Source organism: Scylla paramamosain, chromosome 28, assembly GCF_035594125.1.
Source record: "Scylla paramamosain isolate STU-SP2022 chromosome 28, ASM3559412v1, whole genome shotgun sequence".
Taxonomy (NCBI): domain Eukaryota; kingdom Metazoa; phylum Arthropoda; class Malacostraca; order Decapoda; family Portunidae; genus Scylla; species Scylla paramamosain.
Window position 1 is genome coordinate 1,024,886 of NC_087178.1, and position 17,954 is coordinate 1,042,839.

The 17,954-nt window shown below is 37.8% G+C and overlaps 2 protein-coding genes across 5 annotated transcripts; one reads left to right on the forward strand and one right to left on the reverse strand.

The window, feature by feature from the left end:
• Positions 1–348: 348 nt before the first annotated feature.
• Positions 349–2,447, forward strand: LOC135115107 (actin-3-like). Its single transcript, XM_064031604.1, has 3 exons — positions 349–495; positions 681–819; positions 934–2,447. Exons 2-3 carry the CDS (start codon positions 694–696, stop codon positions 1,936–1,938), a joined length of 1,131 nt encoding a protein of 376 aa, XP_063887674.1. The 5' UTR covers positions 349–495; positions 681–693; the 3' UTR covers positions 1,939–2,447.
• Positions 2,448–7,659: 5,212 nt separating this feature from the next.
• LOC135114658 (acyl-coenzyme A thioesterase 9, mitochondrial-like) lies at positions 7,660–17,755 on the reverse strand. 4 transcript variants are annotated; one of them, XM_064030509.1, is made up of 11 exons: positions 17,594–17,753; positions 16,974–17,107; positions 16,632–16,753; positions 16,131–16,251; positions 15,411–15,634; positions 13,431–13,614; positions 13,070–13,206; positions 11,458–11,543; positions 10,216–10,303; positions 9,849–9,999; positions 7,660–9,527 (listed from the first exon to the last, which is right to left on the reverse strand). In XM_064030509.1, exons 1-11 carry the CDS (start codon positions 17,635–17,637, stop codon positions 9,427–9,429), a joined length of 1,392 nt encoding a protein of 463 aa, XP_063886579.1. In that variant the 5' UTR covers positions 17,638–17,753; the 3' UTR covers positions 7,660–9,426. The 4 variants fall into 4 exon arrangements, with proteins under 4 accessions (XP_063886579.1, XP_063886580.1, XP_063886581.1 ...); XM_064030510.1 differs by lacking the exon at positions 11,458–11,543 and adding an exon at positions 12,131–12,216; XM_064030511.1 differs by lacking the exon at positions 10,216–10,303 and having other exon boundaries at positions 17,594–17,755.
• Between the last annotated feature and the right edge of the window lie 199 nt (positions 17,756–17,954).

Consider the following 17,954-nt stretch of genomic DNA (forward strand, 5'->3'; position numbering starts at 1 on the left):
GAAACACAAGCTGTAGACTCTGACACACTCATCTCTGCACCAAAGGCGTCATACTTACACAACGATGTGAGGTCTTTCACTCATAAGTAGGTCCTGTATGCTCCTCCCACTTCGAGATAGTAAGTAGCACCGTTTTTAAATGTATTGTTCTTTTGTAGTGGTATATCGATATATTTTCTTGTGTTTTGAGTGTTCAAAGCGTAGATCGTCGGGGAAGGAGTTACAGAAGAATCTCGCCAGGAAAGAATATTGAGAAACTTTGCCACGTAGACATAAAAACATCGTGAGTCACAACTTCCGCTCAGATTGGCAAATATTTTTATTGAAATATGAATACTACCATATTTGGTGTTGTTCCCGTGATCAGTAAGAGATAAGAGATTGGAGTGGAGGGCACGCCAATGAGAAGGACGACACAAACCTCAGTCACTGTCTACACCTGCCCGCGACAACACGCTCACCGGCCGCCCTCACCAGCACCAGCATCCACCTAAGGTTAGCTAGGCGCCCGCCCTCTTCCCTTGTGTTCAGTCTCTTTTAATTCTTGACGACCCCAAACGTAACTTTTGTTTCACTAACGTGGACTTGTGAGCAACAAAATTGTTAGCTGCCATTTATGCTTTGTGACTTGCCTGCATCAGATGGTTGTTGCAAACCCAGTAACTCACCGACTCCCACAGAAACTCCAGCAAAATGTGTGACGACGAGGTTGCCGCCCTGGTTGTGGACAATGGCTCCGGCATGTGCAAGGCAGGTTTCGCCGGCGACGACGCCCCCCGCGCCGTCTTCCCCTCCATCGTCGGTCGTCCCCGCCATCACGTAAGTTAATTTTTGCCCTTAAGTCTGGACGTGAGTGTGACACCCAGCAAACTGCCGCTGTGTCCTTCATGGATCTGTCTGTGCCAGCTCTCTATTCTCAGTCGCTGTTTTCAGGGCGTGATGGTGGGCATGGGCCAGAAGGACTCCTACGTGGGTGACGAGGCGCAGAGCAAGCGAGGTATCCTCACCCTCAAATACCCCATCGAGCACGGTATTGTCACCAACTGGGACGACATGGAGAAGATCTGGCACCACACTTTCTACAATGAGCTCCGTGTGGCCCCAGAGGAGCACCCAGTCCTGCTGACGGAGGCTCCCCTCAACCCCAAGGCCAACCGCGAAAAGATGACCCAGATCATGTTCGAAACCTTCAACACACCTGCCATGTATGTTTCCATCCAGGCCGTGCTGTCCCTGTACGCCTCCGGTCGTACCACCGGTATTGTGCTGGACTCCGGTGACGGCGTTTCACACACTGTCCCCATCTACGAGGGATATGCCCTTCCTCACGCTATCCTGCGTCTGGACTTGGCTGGCCGTGACCTCACCGACCACCTGATGACGATTCTGACAGAGCGCGGTCATACCTTCACGACCACCGCTGAGCGAGAAATCGTTCGTGACATCAAGGAGAAGCTGTGCTACGTCGCCCTCGACTTCGAAGAGGAAATGGCCACCTCAGTACAGTCCTCCTCCCTGGAAAAGTCTTACGAGCTTCCTGATGGCCAGGTCATCACCATCGGCAACGAGAGGTTCCGCTGCCCCGAGGCTCTCTTCCAGCCTTCCTTCCTTGGCCTGGAAAACGTCGGCATCCACGAAACCGTGTACAACTCCATCATGAAGTGCGACGTGGACATCCGTAAGGACCTGTACGCCAACACTGTGCTGTCTGGAGGCACCACCATGTACCCCGGCATTGCTGACAGGATGCAGAAGGAAATCACCTCCCTGGCGCCCTCCACCATGAAGATCAAGATCATTGCTCCCCCTGAGCGCAAGTACTCCGTCTGGATCGGCGGCTCCATCCTGGCCTCCCTCTCCACCTTCCAGCAGCTCTGGATCAGCAAGCAGGAGTACGACGAGTCTGGCCCCTCCATTGTCCACAGGAAGTGCTTCTAACCGCACTGGGATGAACTCATTACACTGCCGGTATCCGTGTACACGCAGACAAAGCACATGAATGGAGATAGTAGTGCTGAAGAATTTCACTGTCCTATCCCTTAGTCCCAGCCATGACGAGCGTATGGAAGTGCGTACCACATAACATGCCTTGTAATTCTGTATGAATGATGTAGCAAATGTATAAACGTACCTTAGCTGTAGCTGGCGTTGTGGCGGGGCAGCTGTGCAGGGCGGCTAAGAGCAAATTGTTCGTGATTCTCAAACTATGACTCACCTCTTCGAGTTTTATGAATTGTTAATCTTTCGGAGGAAGTTTCAACATGCATTGTTCTCTTCATTTTTCATTTCCTTCCAGATGAACAAACTAGACGTAAAAGGTATATGATTTACCAAGATGCCGTATGTTTCTCTTTCGCATTTCCAAAAGAAGCTTTAAATGACACGTGTATAAAATTATCTTCATGACACCAAAGAGATGTAAATTTACGAATAAACTAAATTACATATGTTATATTTTCATTCCGGTCCAAAACACAGTTCACACATGCACACACTCTTCCTTCACTTTCTAGGAACAAACTGAATGCTGCCGGGCTTGGCCCTTCCACGAACTTGGAATCCCGCTTCGTGAATGAGTCTCGAAACCAAGCTCGAAACACTTGTGATAATGATGTTTAGTACTTATGAGCTGAAACTCATCATCCAAAAGTCGAGCTGACTGTATTCAGAAACGCTTTGCTTCAAGGGGTCTCAGGGGGTGGATTCATCAAAGCATTTACCAGACCAAACTCCTGGTATCTCCGCAAACAATGTAAGTTGTTATTCAGCAAACACTTACTACCTGGTAACTCGCCTGGTAAATTACGACTGGTCCAATCAGAAATTTTAGAAAGATCAGAAGTCAAGCGTTCTGTGGCTTCCCTGCGTGATATATTTATCTCCTGAAGGGTTGGACGTCTATGAAAAGACGTGGAAAAAGTGCAGGGTGGTATCATCAGCGTAGGAGTGGATAGGACAAGAAGTTTGGTTTAGAAGATCATTAATGAATAATAAGAAGAGAGTGGGTGACAGGACAGAACCCTGAGGAACACCACTGTTAATAGATTTAGGAGAAGAACAGTGACCGTCTACCACAGCAGCAATAGAACGGTCAGAAAGGAAACTTGAGATGAAGTTACAGAGAGAAGGATAGAAACCGTAGGAGGGTAGTTTGGAAATCAAAGCTTTGTCCCAGACTCTATCAAAAGCTTTTGATATGTCCAAGGCAACAGCAAAAGTTTCACCAAAATCTCTAAAAGAGGATGACCAAGACTCAGTAAGGAAGGCCAGAAGATCACCAGTAGAGCGGCCTTGACGGAACCCATACTAGCGATCAGATAGAAAGAAGGTTGTGAAGTGATAGATGTTTAAGAATCTTCCTGTTGAGGATAGATTCAAAAACTCGTCACCAAGGCGGTGACGCCAATCCACCTGTACGTCCAGCAGGTGGATGCGGCCCTCGATGGCGCGACGTGTTCGTGTGAGGCGATAGGAGATAAGTAAATAAATAAATAAATAAATAAATATATATATATATATATATATATATATATATATATATATATATATATATATATATATATATATATATATATATATATATATATATAAATATATATATATATATATATATATATATATATATATATATATATATATATATATATATATATATATATATATATATATATATATAAAACAAAAGAAAAAAATTAACAAATAAAAATACAAAATTAGAAAAAAATAAAATTTGATAAGAAATGCAAAACGAATAAAATAATGAAAATACTAAAAATAATAAAATTAAATAAAGGAATATAAAACGAATAAAATAATGAAAATAAAAAAAATAGTTAAAGTAAATAAACAAATAGAAAATTAATAAAATAATGAAAATAATAAAAATAATAAAAGTAAATAAAGAAATAAAAATGAATAAAATAAAGAAAATAGTAAAATATAATAAAATGAAATAAAGAAAGAAAACGAATAAAATAATGGACGGTAAAAATTAAATAAAAATAAAAAATAATAAAATAATGAAAATAGTAAAAATAATAAAAGAAAAAAAAAAGAAACAAAACGAATAAAATAATGAAAATTGTAAAAAAAATATACAATTAAATAAAGAAAGAGAAAACAAATAAAATCACGAAAAAAATAAAAATAAATTAAATGAAGAGCAACTGAAAGAGTGGTGTGAAATAAATACTGGGTAAGGAAGCAAAAGAAGCAAAATACCAAACATGTCCAGGGAAAGCGAGGAAGAGAGTAGGAAGGAATAAACACTGGACATGGAAACACAGAGAAGAAAGAGATGGAGAATGTGATTAGAACATTGAGTAAGGAAGTACAAAGAAGAACGAGATGGAGTGACTAGAGCGTGGGATAAGGATGTACAAAGAAGAGAGATAGAGATGGTAATTAGAGCGTTGGATAAGGAAGTACAAAGAAGAAAGAGGTGGAGAATGTGATTAAAGCATTGAGTAAGGAAGTACAAAGAAGAACGAGATGGAGAGGGAGACTAGAGCGTGGGATAAAGAAATACAAAGAAGAACGAGATGAGAGGGTGACTAGAGCATGGGATAAGGGTGTACAAAGAAGAAAGAGATGGAGAAAGTGATCATAGGATTGGGTAGGGAAGTACAGAGAAGAAGGAAGTGGATAAGATGATTAGAGGATTGCACATGGAAGTACAAAGAAGAATGATATTGAAAAAGATGATTAAATGCTTGGGTAGGGAATTAAAAAGAAGAGGGAGATAAAGGGAAGAAAATGAAGGGAAAGGTACATCAAACCGTGAAGAAAACCCTAAGTGCAATGAGCGTTATGACAATAGAACCTGTGAAGATCTTAAAGAAGTGATGCAATAAAGGACCTGTGAAGTAGACCTTAAGTGATGACACGAAGAAAAGAAATGTAATAAAACATAGAAAAGAAGCGATGAAATAAAGGACCTGTGAAGAAGGCCTTACCTGATGAAATGAAGAAAATAAATAAGTGATAAAACAAAGAAAAGAAGGAATATAGTGTGATCAAAGTGATGAAACAAAGGACCTGTGAAAAAAAGGTCTTAAGTAACAAAAAAAAAATGTTAAAACGAAGAAAAATGCGGCCTACTGATGAAATAAAGGACCTGTGTAGAATGCCTTAAGTAATGAAACAAAGAAAAGAAGAATAAAGTGATGAAACAAAGGACCTGTGAAAAAGGCCGTAAGTGACGAAACAAAGAAAAGAAGTGATGTGAAGTAGGCCTTGGTGATGAAGCAAAGAAGTGATAAAATAAAGGACCTGTAAAGAAGGCCTTAAGCGATGAAACAAAGAAAACAAGCCTATACAGTAGTGTTGAAACGAAGAAAAGGCGGCCTAGTGATGAGAAAAAAAATAAAAAGCCTAAGGTTGAATGACTGTACTGTCCTTGGATCGCTATGTTCCTTATGTCACCTGTGAGTGATGATAACACTATCTCCACCCACTACAGTACTTCAGTAAGAGTGAGGCTGATTTTGAGTATCACTTAAGTCTATGAGTAAAACTTTTATCTCAGTGACACAATCAAGGTTATGTTCTTATCATGAGAGAGGATTTGACTGCTCTTAAAACATTATTGGTGGTTTGGAGGCCTATACTAGTTCTCATCTTTATAATTAGGTAAGACTGAGTCTGATTTGGAGTATAACTTGTCTATGAGTAAGACTTATCACAAACTGTTAAAATCAAATTAATGATCCTCTTATCATGAGAGAGGATTTAATGAATAATCTTATAACATTATTGGTGGTGTGAAGGACTGCGTGTCTTGCATGTCATGTCTTGCAGAAAGTAGGTAAGTTTGAATGAATGTTCTAAACAGCATGAGTACCTTATCACCCTGATTCATGTACTGTCCCCACTTCACTTGATATGACTGCCTGTTTTAAAGTTAGGCCATGGTGTGTGTGTGTGTGTGTGTGTGTGTGTGTGTGTTTATCTAGTTGTAATTTATGGGGCCTGAGCTACACTCGTGTGTTCCCGTCTCCATATCTACACTTGTCCAATTTTTCTTTGAAGTTGTGCACACTTGTTGCCAATACTACATCCTCACTGAGATTGTTCCAAACTTCTATATTTCTCTGTGGAAAACTATATTTCTTTATGTTACTCAAGTATCTCCTTTTTTTTTATTTTTTTGCTGTGTCCTTGTGTGTATTTGGTATTTCCTACTTCTCTTGGCAGCAGTTTCTCATCTATTTCTTCCACACTATTCCATAATTTATAAATTAGTACTAAATCTCTCCTTTCTCTTCTTTGTTCCAGTGTTGGCAGATTCATTTCCTTTAACCTGTCTTCATACGTTAATTCCAGTTCTGGAACCATCTTCATTGCCATCCTTTGTATCCTTTCTAATTTATTTTTTACATGTTTCTTCTTGTGGGGAGACCACAATGATTCAGCATATTCCAACTTTGCTCTAGTCATGGTGGTAATTATCTTTTTCATAATTTCTCTATCCATGTACTGGAATGCTCAAGGACAGTTTTAATAATTAATTGCTCAGTGCCAGTTTTACTTTTATTAATTTACTCAAACACTGAATCATATCTTCTGTTATTTTCTCATATTCTTCCTTAGTCCAAGAATTTGTTTTGGGTGTACATAGGTTATCACTGTTAGTATTTCTCCATTATTATCCTATCTCTGCTCTTCCTTCTCCATATTTCACTAATTTTGTCTTTGCCTCTTTTCTTGTCATTATCATTACCTCATTTACCAATCCTGTTTCTTCTCCATGTAATTATTGTTAAAAACCATCAGGTTTTCTTCTTCAGCTTTGTTTCTGTTAAACACACCACCTTTGCATTTTTTTCTTTTAAATAGTCTTGTAATTTCAGTTTTCTGCACACCAGTTTATCTATGTTGATATACATCACAATTTTTTGTTCATTTTCACTATTTTCTCTATTTTATTTTAATTTATTTTGTTTACCTTTTTATACCATTTTTTCAGTCTCCCAAAGCTCTCCCAGAATTTTTTTTTCTTGTTTTTGATTCATTTTCTTTTTAGCCTTTTCATACATTTCTTTTACTTTTTTCTGTTCATTTATATATATATATATATATATATATATATATATATATATATATATATATATATATATATATATATATATATATATATATATATATATATCCTTGCAGTCTTCTGCTTGTCTTAGTTTGGATGTTCTTTCTAGTATCTCTTCTGCAGCCTGTTGTGATCTTAGTCTTATTTTCATAGGTCTTGTTTTGCCTTCCAGATAAGGTTCCAATCTACCTACTTTTTCCACTTCTTCCTCAAATTTAGTGTCATTATCATTTAGTTTCTTCAGCAAGTATATGTGTGTATGCTCTTACAAAATAAAATTTTCAACTCTTCTACCACACCATCTTTGCCTCATCCCCGGCTTCTATAAATACTCCTAGCATACACAATGTCACTCATCAGTCTTTCAGAAACAAATGATGTTTATAACCAGGCATACCCATACGGCTTTTTTCCAATGTAATTATATTCATCCACACTGAGGCATTTTACTCCACTACACCACAACCAAAACAATAAATAATTATTAAAAGTTATTACTGGTGTTGTTATGATTGCAATTGATATAAAAGAGATTCAATAAACTCAAAAAACTAACCAAGGTGAAGGGAATCATATTTTTCCTTTCAGTTTACTTACTGTATACTTATTGAATATGATGAGTCACTTGAGTACAGTTTGTGAATGGGTGAATGGTGATCATAATAGAAATACTGTATATGGAAGGTTAAGTGAAGTGACAATACTCACAAGAGCAAATCCTGTGGGTGTAAGAAAAAACCTCCATAAAATGTGAAGATTGCTGGAATATGAGAGGAAAGGATGCTGAGAGGGGCAGAGGGTGTAATACAGAAATATACCTGCAGGAGCAAATGGAAACTTGTCATGGCTCCCTCACAGCAGTTATTCCAAGGAAGAGAAGTAGCTCACATTAGATTTACTGATTACATTTTGTTTCAAAAGACAGAATTAAAAAAGGTGGGTGTCATGTCTCCTTTTGAAGCATCCAAGAAATCTAAGGCAATCTAAAGGTGAGATGAATCAGCCATAAGAGTCTGTGTCCATGAACTGAACCCCCAGCGGGACACTCACAGTAATACAAGAGTAACAGGCCAAGATGATCACCAAGGGCTGAGTTACTTTTGGTCAATTTTGATTGTCCTGTCATTACACGTTAGATTAAAAAGGGATGTAGTACAATATAGAGCATGTTTCATGAGGTATATTTACCCTTTAGATTTTATAACATGTTACATATGCCTAACTTAAATAGTCTTTGGACTTTTAGATAAATAGTGATTTAATAGCAACATGCACTTTTGTTGTACTACATACATAATTAACCAGAAAGGCCAATTGTTATAAATTATTAATTACCACAACAACATTTACAGTATATATATATATATATATATATATATATATATATATATATATATATATATATATATATATATATATATATATATATATATATATATATATATATATATATATATATATATATATATATATATATATATATATAACATTCCTTTTTTTCTGGACAAAACAAGCACTATACAATATTCATGGCATACTAACCAACTTAACAAGCAACACCTCCAAGTTTCATGTGTTCTATCTATTTATCTATAAACCAGGCTGGCAATCCCACACAGGGTGGCCCAGACAAACTGACTAATTATAAGCAAGCCACACAAACTCATCAACACAAAAAAAAAAGTTTTGCCTCACATAACTTTTGGTTTACGTTTGGTTTTTGGCTTACATATGTGGCTCTGCTGTAATGCCATCAGGGGTTTGTCTGCACTACATAAGTAAAGGTTGAAATTATCTGTAAATGAGTAGAGATCATTAAATTCATAATGTTTGTGCAGTACTGGTCTTATGCAATCATGACCTCCAACATTAACAGTATCTGGGGCACAAGCCATCCCACCCTCCTTCTTTAAGCACTTCTGACAAGTTCATGAGACACAGTTCAACCACATTACTTACAGGTATTGTATCTCAGCCCTTTTACTATGTACACAATTGTTTTTATGACACAGACCACCTATGTTTCTTCTTGTAACCTTTATGCAGAACAACCCCTTTTTGTCAGACTCGATAAAACACACTGTGTCAGAGGTCATGGGTACCTTATCTAGAGATCATTTCTATCTTATAAAGCAATCTCAAGACAAGCATTATTTTTTGTAGAGAATCAGTAAGCATTTCTCTTACCAGTACCTTACTCATCTAAGTGTGCATGGATAACTGTACAAAAACAAAACTGCCAGTTAACAGTAGTCACAATAATCTCTATTATGCAAATACCTGTCCTCAAAATGCCTGTGCAACCTAGGAGCAGCTCTTCAGTTCAGCACTCTAATTCTTAACTAAAGGGAAGAATCAGATGAGGTTTCTCCTTGGCCATAGAACTTGCGCACCCCTGTCACTAGCTGGTAGTGGCGGCGGCCGTCAAGGTACAGCATGGATTCTGTACGTGGAAGATTGGGGAACTTAAATATTTAAGTAAATAAATCAATGAACTAATGAACTCTGACAAGATGAAAGCAAGAAAAATTAGCAAGACAAGTACCTATATGGTAGAAGAATCAAACTATTGGGTCTGTTTCAGGGGGAACAGTTGTGAATTAACATAATCATCAGATAACATAATCATCAGATAACTTATAGTTTGCTGACATGGTTTTCTTTGTTCTGAAAAACTAAAAAGTACTCTCTCTCTCTCTCTCTCTCTCTCTCTCTCTCTCTCTCTCTCTCTCTCTCTCTCTCTCTCTCTCTCTCTCTCTCTCACCATGGTAAGTCTTGGGGAGAGAGGCGGGCACAGGCTGGTCAGCCTCAAATGTGAAGTGAAAGATGTTGGTGAGATTGATGGATGACGTGGCTGCATCCATGACACTCGCCTTGGTGCTGATCTGCATGTGGGACCCCTCAGTGTACACCACCTGGGGACATTACCACATGTCATCATCACAGATACATCATCATCAATCATTACAATCCCTACAGCATAAAATTTAATTCTGCATGCTAAATGAGACAGGGTAAGCAGTTGAGGATGGGAAGATTACACTGCCCATTCAGGAACAACCTAGTTTTCAAATTTCACTGCTAGCTCACAGAATGCCACAATTTGTTCAGCAGACTGTGAGGGTCCTTACTTGTGAGTTCAAATAGAGCAGAGAGCCAATTTCCACTGGCCTGCGGAACAAGATGTCATCAATGTGTAGACACCTGGGCCGCTGCTTACTGTGGGTGGAAGAGTTATTTGGAGGCTCCAATATTTCAGTAAAAAGGATGACATGAAATTCAACAGTTAAATACTTCTTAATTCAAGGTCTCTTTATTATTTTACATAGTTAAAAACAAATAAATAAATGCCCCTTACAATATGAAATGAAATAAAATATAGTACTTAAAATGCTATGTAATTTTACTTTTATTTGTTAACTGCAATGCAATGCAATGCAATGTATATATATATATATATATATATATATGTAATTTCTGTATAAGGGCTTACTATCAACCAATATACCACCAAAAGCCATATTTATTTAGAACATAATATTATCGAAAGCATCTAGCTTTTTTTTTTTTTTTTTTTTTTTGCAGTTAAAGGAATACTACAACATTAAAAAAGAAAAAAGCTAAAAAAAAAATGGGGTTGGAAAAATACTTAATAAAGCAGGCACCTACAATCTAGCAATGCAAATTTTAAACATGCATAATGATTATTCATGCATCAAAATTATAAAAAGCAGGAAAAAAATCGAGTAGAAAGGAAATATAAATATGTACAGGAAATGTTAAAATATGAAATCTAACTCATAAGACAACAATAAATATGTCATCTATAATACAAGTAGTGAAGAAGAATACTTTTTTTTTCATGAACACTTATTTTCCAATCATGGTGCAAACAACACTGGCATCACCCTTTACCGGATAATGAGTCCTGTGGTATCAAAACATGAACGAGAAATACCAGTGAGAGAGAGTTAATATTAACCCTGTAATATAACTTCTTTCCCCCTCTTCCTCAATTTCCTGCATCATGTTTTGACAATGCCAGGTTCAATTTCAGGTGTAAAGTTGCAAAGAGTGACAGTGGGTGATTGTACAGTTGAGGAAGGTGGTGTACATTCAGATATCTGTCTCTATGGAATCTCAGGTGAGCAGAATGATCTCATTGTGCATTGTATGTTTCAATGTGAGGTTTTCAGTAACAAAGTACAGTGAGTACAAACTCAATTTGAAAACCAAGTTACATTAGTCATGGAGGAATATTTAATCTAAGAAAAATGGAATAATCATAATAGCAAAGATCTAGCACGTCCACATCTCCTTCCTTTCATAACTGTACCAAAGTTCCCAGTCACTAAGAGAAGTACTGTACTAACCTAAACAAATGAGCATTGACCAAGGATAATTCAAATGCCATTCGCATCAAGTATCCACCAAAGATTTTGTTGAAGATATTGCGAGACTGGAAGAAAAACAAAGACAAATGATTCCCAGGGTACTATACTTCAGTTTACTTCAAATGTACTCTGTAAAAAGAATAAAAGAGGTAAATAACTACTATGACTCTACTTCGGAAGACTTTTCACTCTACACCCCACGTATCAAACTGAGTGCTGGAGAAACAAAGAACATAAAGTAAATGCTGATAAGATAAGGAAACAAGAACCGAGAGAAAGCATACAAGAATTATTTCAATATTAAACCTGGTTTCATGCTGTAAAATTTAATGTTGCAATTATAGGGTGAAAAAAGAATTATACTTCAATAAAACTGTGACTAATTTGTCATGAATCAAAAGCAACAAGGATGAAGGTGAAACAGAAAGAAAGAAGTTTGAGCAACATCACTTTGGATCAGTAAGCTGCTGTCAAATCAGATTGAACCCCCAGCACAATATCAAGGACATGGAGTCTTACACCACACAGTACTGTGCTAGCATTCAAAACAGCACAATACCAAGGACATGAAATCTTACACCATACAGTATTGTGCTAGCATTCAAAGCATAAGTGTTTTACTTCTACACCAACAGGTCACTTGACTACTAACCTATAAGTAAAGGCACACGCCCAGCCTAACTCATAGGCCTGCCGCATGATAAAACCTCCAAACACCTTCTTGAACCTGTTTCTGTGCTGAGAAATTAGCTACATAGTTAGTCTGCATCAAACAGACCCAAAGCTTGAGATGGTATACAAACTAGGCATTACAAAAAAGTTCTGCTGAGCTACAAAAAAATATTAATAAAAGGCAGACATTTGAAGTAGTCACATTTTCACTTTTAAAGAACATTGTTACACTATATAGGACAAGAAATATCAAACATCCTAATAGTCATCATGTTCTGCTGTTTTTTATAGCATTTTATGGCAGAGGACACAAAAAAGATTAAAAATAAATAAAAATAACTAATTTGTTTAACATGCTCTATGATGGAACTCAATGACAGGTCCCACTTCTGTGAACCTTCATGCATTTCAAAACCTTATCTTGCTCTGAATAAACAGACATACCTCAATAATCAATGGTTTCTTATGCACTACCACTGACATCAAAGTGAGGACCTGCAATACTCAGTAAGCATTTTTCCAATGCCAGGTACATTTGTAACAGTAAACCTTGGCCATTCTGACACAATTCATTAACATGAATAAAAAATAATACAAAGTCAATTAACTCAACCAAAGAAATAATGACACAATGAATGCATCAATGATCTGAAAACCTGTGGTGGGACTCCACATTAGGTGGTCATTCATAAATTAATGCTGCAGCAGGCTCCTGCACCCCCCAGTGTCTTCTGGTTGTCTTGGAGCTCCTATGCCACCAGCTTCAAGGCTCAGGAGGTCAAGATGGTGGGAATGAGGACAGAGTACCCATCTTTCCACCTTAATCAATTAATTGCACAGGTCTCTTCATTCCACAAAGACATCATTGTTGACATCAATGGACTACTAAGAGAGGGAAAGAGAATGTGTGTGTGAATACCTCAGGATGGCAGATGATGAGATTCTTGAGCTTGGTGTCCTCCATCCACACTGAGTTCTCTGGCTCCTTCTTGGAGGTGAAGGACAACTCTTTGGGATTGGCCAGTGACATGAACAGCTCATGAACTAATGTCTTTTCTGCAACCAAAAGACGTATTAGGATATTTTTCCTGCCTTATCATATCTATTCCCATTGTCAACTGTGAACCTTTCTAACTCCAGTAAACAGCAAAGCATTTTAATTTATCCTTTTCTCAAATTTCTCACCTATTTTCTCTTATCCACTCCCTCACTCTCCCACATCTATGCATACATGTTTCTGTAACTCATCCTTTATGGCCCACCTGTCTCCTACCACAGACCTGTTTCGTTGGGAGGGACTCGGAACAGACTCTCCTCCTGAAGCATCTTGCGGTGTAATTTGTTCACCTCGCCTGCCTGGTATATTCTCTTCTCCTCTGGGGTTTCACACACCAGAGGATTGACTACAGCTGAGCCTTGATTCAGCGGATCACGGGCAACCATCACAAAGACTGCCCGTGTTACCTGTCAAATTATCATCTTGTGAAGAACACCTTTTGATACATATTCATATACTACAAAGGCCTGTATTCAGAAACACTTTGCTCTCACCACAACATTTTCAAAGGCCACAGAGATTATTAGGTACATTCTCAAAACTGTTCCTCCTTTCACTTATGTAGAAATTTTGTTAATCTGTCACTAAAACCTTAAAAGCACCTTTAAAAACCCATGTAGCTTTGACCAAACCCTTTTGAAAGTACTAAGGATGTGCTCCAAAGTGTTTCAGAAAATTAAGCTAAATGTGAAAAGTGTTATCAGATCACTAAAACCTGCATTGCATTGACTGACACTGACACTACATTGTCCTTTGAACAGTTAATTCCATAAAAAGAACTATCATATTGTATTCCATAAAAAGAACTATCATATTGTTGCTATAACACCAGTATGGCAAGTAAACATATCACATTCTATCACGATGATTGTGAAGTCATCATCCATGAAAAGATAAACAAAGATTACATTTGGAGGATCAAATAAGACCATAAATAGATGTGCTGGTCTTGAATGGTGTTACTTTTATTAACATACTAACAAATATCCCTGTTCCTTATGTGACCCCTATCACTTAAATTAACACTGATGGTGGTGGTGATAATCATGAAAAGAAGAAAATGGTCAAGAAAGAAATGTATAATAGCAGGTACAGGGGAGTCCTTGATTTATATCGGAATTCCATTCCTACGGTGCACGTGACACAATTTTTGCTGTAAGTCGGAACTCATAAGTACCCTCACCTACACTCTCAAGTGGTCTCAAACAATCTTTTAGCCTTCTCCTGAATCAACATAAGGCTCACTGGGATACACCGTTGATGCTGGTCTTCCAGCCAAAGCACAAATAATCTTTCCATCTCAATAATGAGACCACTACACTGCTTTGCAATCATAGTTGATTTTATAGGTGCAGATCCTTTCACATTTTCAAGTATATGCTTTTTATCAATGATGGTCATTGAGATAGTCGTGCAACACAGGCCAAACAACTGGCCAATGTTCATCAGTGTTTTGCCCTTTTCGAGCATTTTATTATATCTAGTTTCACAAAAATGGAGATGGCTTTCCTTTTCTTCAAAGCACTGCCATCAGAAGAGCCATAATGAAGGGCAAAAAGTTCCCAAAAAGACAAAACAAATGACAGAAAGCAAATGTAGAACAATCCAAAATGGCATACAACCAGCAAATGTAAACAGCAAGCTCTTGCACTCCCCAGTGTCTTCTAGTTGTCTTGCTCCCATGCCATCAGATTCCTATCCACTCTTAAGCTGTTGATACAACCCTGCACTTTTCATTGTTTTTTCATAGACATCTAACCCTTCAGGAAGTAAATAGTTCATGCAGGGAAGCCACAGAATGCCTGACTTCTGATCTCTCTAAAATTTCTGATTGGGGTAGAGCAAACTTAGTATTGTTCAATGCTTCAAAAACTCAATTCCTCCATCTATCAACTCAGCACAACTTTCTAGACAACTATCCCCTCTTCTTCAATGACACTCAACTGTCCCCCTCTTCTACAATGAACATCCTTAGTCTGTCCTTTACTTATAATGTAAACTGGAAACTTCACATCTCATCTCTAGCTAAAACACTTTCTATGAAACTATGTCTTCCTCAGATAGTGCTGCATGATGACATATTCATAAATTTATGGGAGATGGCAACATAACCATGAAACACTGTACTCGTAGGTCGAGGACATTGTAAACTGAGGACCCCCTGTACATCCCTAACCTGCATGAAAAACAAGTATATTCCCACCTGCCTCCAGGCATTGTCCACTCTCTGCTCTACAATGATGACTGTTTCAAGCGAGGAGCGACCTGCCCAGGACACGTGGCCAGAGAGACGAATGTCCCTATCAGGATGCAAGGACCAGCCTCGGCTAAAGTCAATGCGATCCACCAGTGCTGTCACAATGCTGTAGGGACTTGGCAAGTCTGGTGTTTGATGCGGGTTCTTGATGTGTTTGTAACACAGCCACACTTCAAGTGAAATTGAAAATACTATTTAAGTCTTAGGCATTTTACAAAGTTGCATTCATGCAAATATAGTTTGATTAACTTGCTATGTTAAAAAAAATTTCCCTTATCCTGATTCTTAAGTAGTAAATTCTCATTACATACATATAAATATCTTATTTTTCATACCTCACAAAGATATTGAAAATAAAAAATGCAGGTCTGCAAGTCTGTGGTATAAAATTAAAAAATTAATGATGCAGGCTATCTTTCCTGTGTTTTGTAACATTCCAGGAACATTATTCATGTTCAAAGCAACATATCTTACCAAATATAATAAAATCTATGGGAAAATTTTCAGTCATGAAAACTAGATTTAAGTACACACATACCTGTCCAACTATATACAAAGGATTACTCTATGTAGTTTTCACAATAAGCAAATAGCCTAGTTTGGATATAACCTAGGTATTCACTTGTCACATCCTATGCACAGTACAGCCCACAGGTCCACACTCACCAGCAAACACATCCAGATCTTCCAGGAGGCGGCCTACCCTCACACCGCCCATGAAGGTGACGTACTTCTCTCGCAGCCTCTCTTCCGAACCTAGTGGAATAATGGCACTGTCCCAGCTGTCCTGCAATGGAGTGGTACTACCAATACTATTTCCTTCCTTTCATAATACATGAATTTCAGTGAATGTTGCATCATCACATCAGATAACCTTTAATAGATGTAACTAAAATTACTAGACCGGCCTAAATGCACCAACAGAGTGATTTCTCAATTTACATGTCTTAGAGATACTTGAAATGTATCTCTTGTAAACCTATGGTGGTGCAGTACTATACTACAACAGTAAAAGGCAGAATGCCTTTGTCACACTAAGCAGACTGCAGAATGAAGGATAAAGATGCCTTATGTTTGTTATCCATAACTATCATGATCCTATGAAAATGATGACAGTATAAATGATATGAGGATATGGATAACAGACACCACACACAAGCCACACACCTTCATGGTCCGAGTTGGAAGTTCATCCTGGGAGCACGGCAGCAGCAGAAGTAGATGGCTGCGGTCCACAGTCTCTGTGAAGCTGCGAGCCGCACCAACCTTACTCGTCAGGTTGCTTATTACTAAGGCGAGATTTTAGAGAATTATAGAAGTTTCATCATCACTGCCTTATTATGACCCATTAGGACCCAAGGCAGTTAACTAGCTTACCTACTGACTGACTTTAATAATATAAGTTAAACAAATCTGTTAATTCACCTTTGAAGTTTTTAGATGTATAAAACCACAATGACAAAGGCTTACTAATAATGTTAATTCCATATATAACATGAAAATATTTACCATCCCTAATTGTCTGTGTGGGTGTGTCGCCAGCTTCCGGCATGTGCAGGAACCTTATCCCTGGTGCTGCTGCCACTGAGGGGTTGGGCAAACAGCCTTCACTGGCAATTTTTTTCATAAACTTGGACCCATTTCTACAAAAAAATAGGAGTTCTGAGTTTTAGAGAATAGACACACTGCCATTCTAAAGCTGCAAGTAGGGTGTTCTGTAAGGAGGATCTTTTTCCTAAATCTAAAACAAATTAAAACTTACAGTTTTGAGTAAACGACGTCGATTAGTAAGTTACGAGGTTATAATCTAGTTTTATATTTAGTTTAGAAACTTGAATCATTACTTAGCGTGAGGGTAGTGAGAAGACCTCCTGTGTGGATAGATGATGCTTTGCTGTCTGTGGCAAGGCTTTTTAAAGATTCACAACTTAGTGATATAAAGAGTTTGCACTTGTTAAACTTTCAGTAAAACGTCGCAATGAACTATACAGTCTCCAAAACTTCCCTTAGACAAGGTGTAACCTGAGGAAAAGTTCCTTGTTAGCTGTCTAACAGATCCTTTTAGTTATATTTGACAAAGGCTTGTGATGATCTAGATTTGATATTTTATGTACAAGACTAATACTAACCTATATGATTGGGGAAGCACGCGTGACAGCAATCCAAGACTCATTTTGTGTGCAGGAAGGTGAAGGAGCGAGGCGTGCAGGCATTGGGTGGTGTGGCGCTTCAATGTCAGCTGATCGCGGCTACCTGAGGCTGCCTCCCTCCTTCAGTGTCTTCATTCATTCGGTCATAATCCAATATTTGATAAAATTAAGAGATTATACAAATACTCTGATTACATTCTAGCCGAAGACATTTTAGTGACCGTAATAAAATATTTTATCTCAGACTTTTCATATTTTCCGTTAATTCTCTGTTTTCTCCTGATTATCTGTGACTGAAATATGGACATCAGATATGGACATTATATGTATATATCCATTT

Coding starts and splice junctions, on each gene's coding strand:
- LOC135115107 (XM_064031604.1), top strand. CDS start 694: ATGTGTGACGACGAGGTTGCCGCCCTGGTTGTGGACAATGGCTCCGGC. Junction 820..933: donor TCGGTCGTCCCCGCCATCAC/GTAAGTTAATTT, acceptor CGCTGTTTTCAG/GGCGTGATGGTGGGCATGGG.
- LOC135114658 (XM_064030509.1), bottom strand. CDS start 17,637: ATGAGTCTTGGATTGCTGTCACGCGTGCTTCCCCAATCATATAG. Junction 13,615..15,410: donor TGGACAATGCCTGGAGGCAG/GTGGGAATATAC, acceptor ATAATTTGACAG/GTAACACGGGCAGTCTTTGT. Junction 10,304..11,457: donor GTCAATGCTCATTTGTTTAG/GTTAGTACAGTA, acceptor TTCCACCCACAG/TAAGCAGCGGCCCAGGTGTC.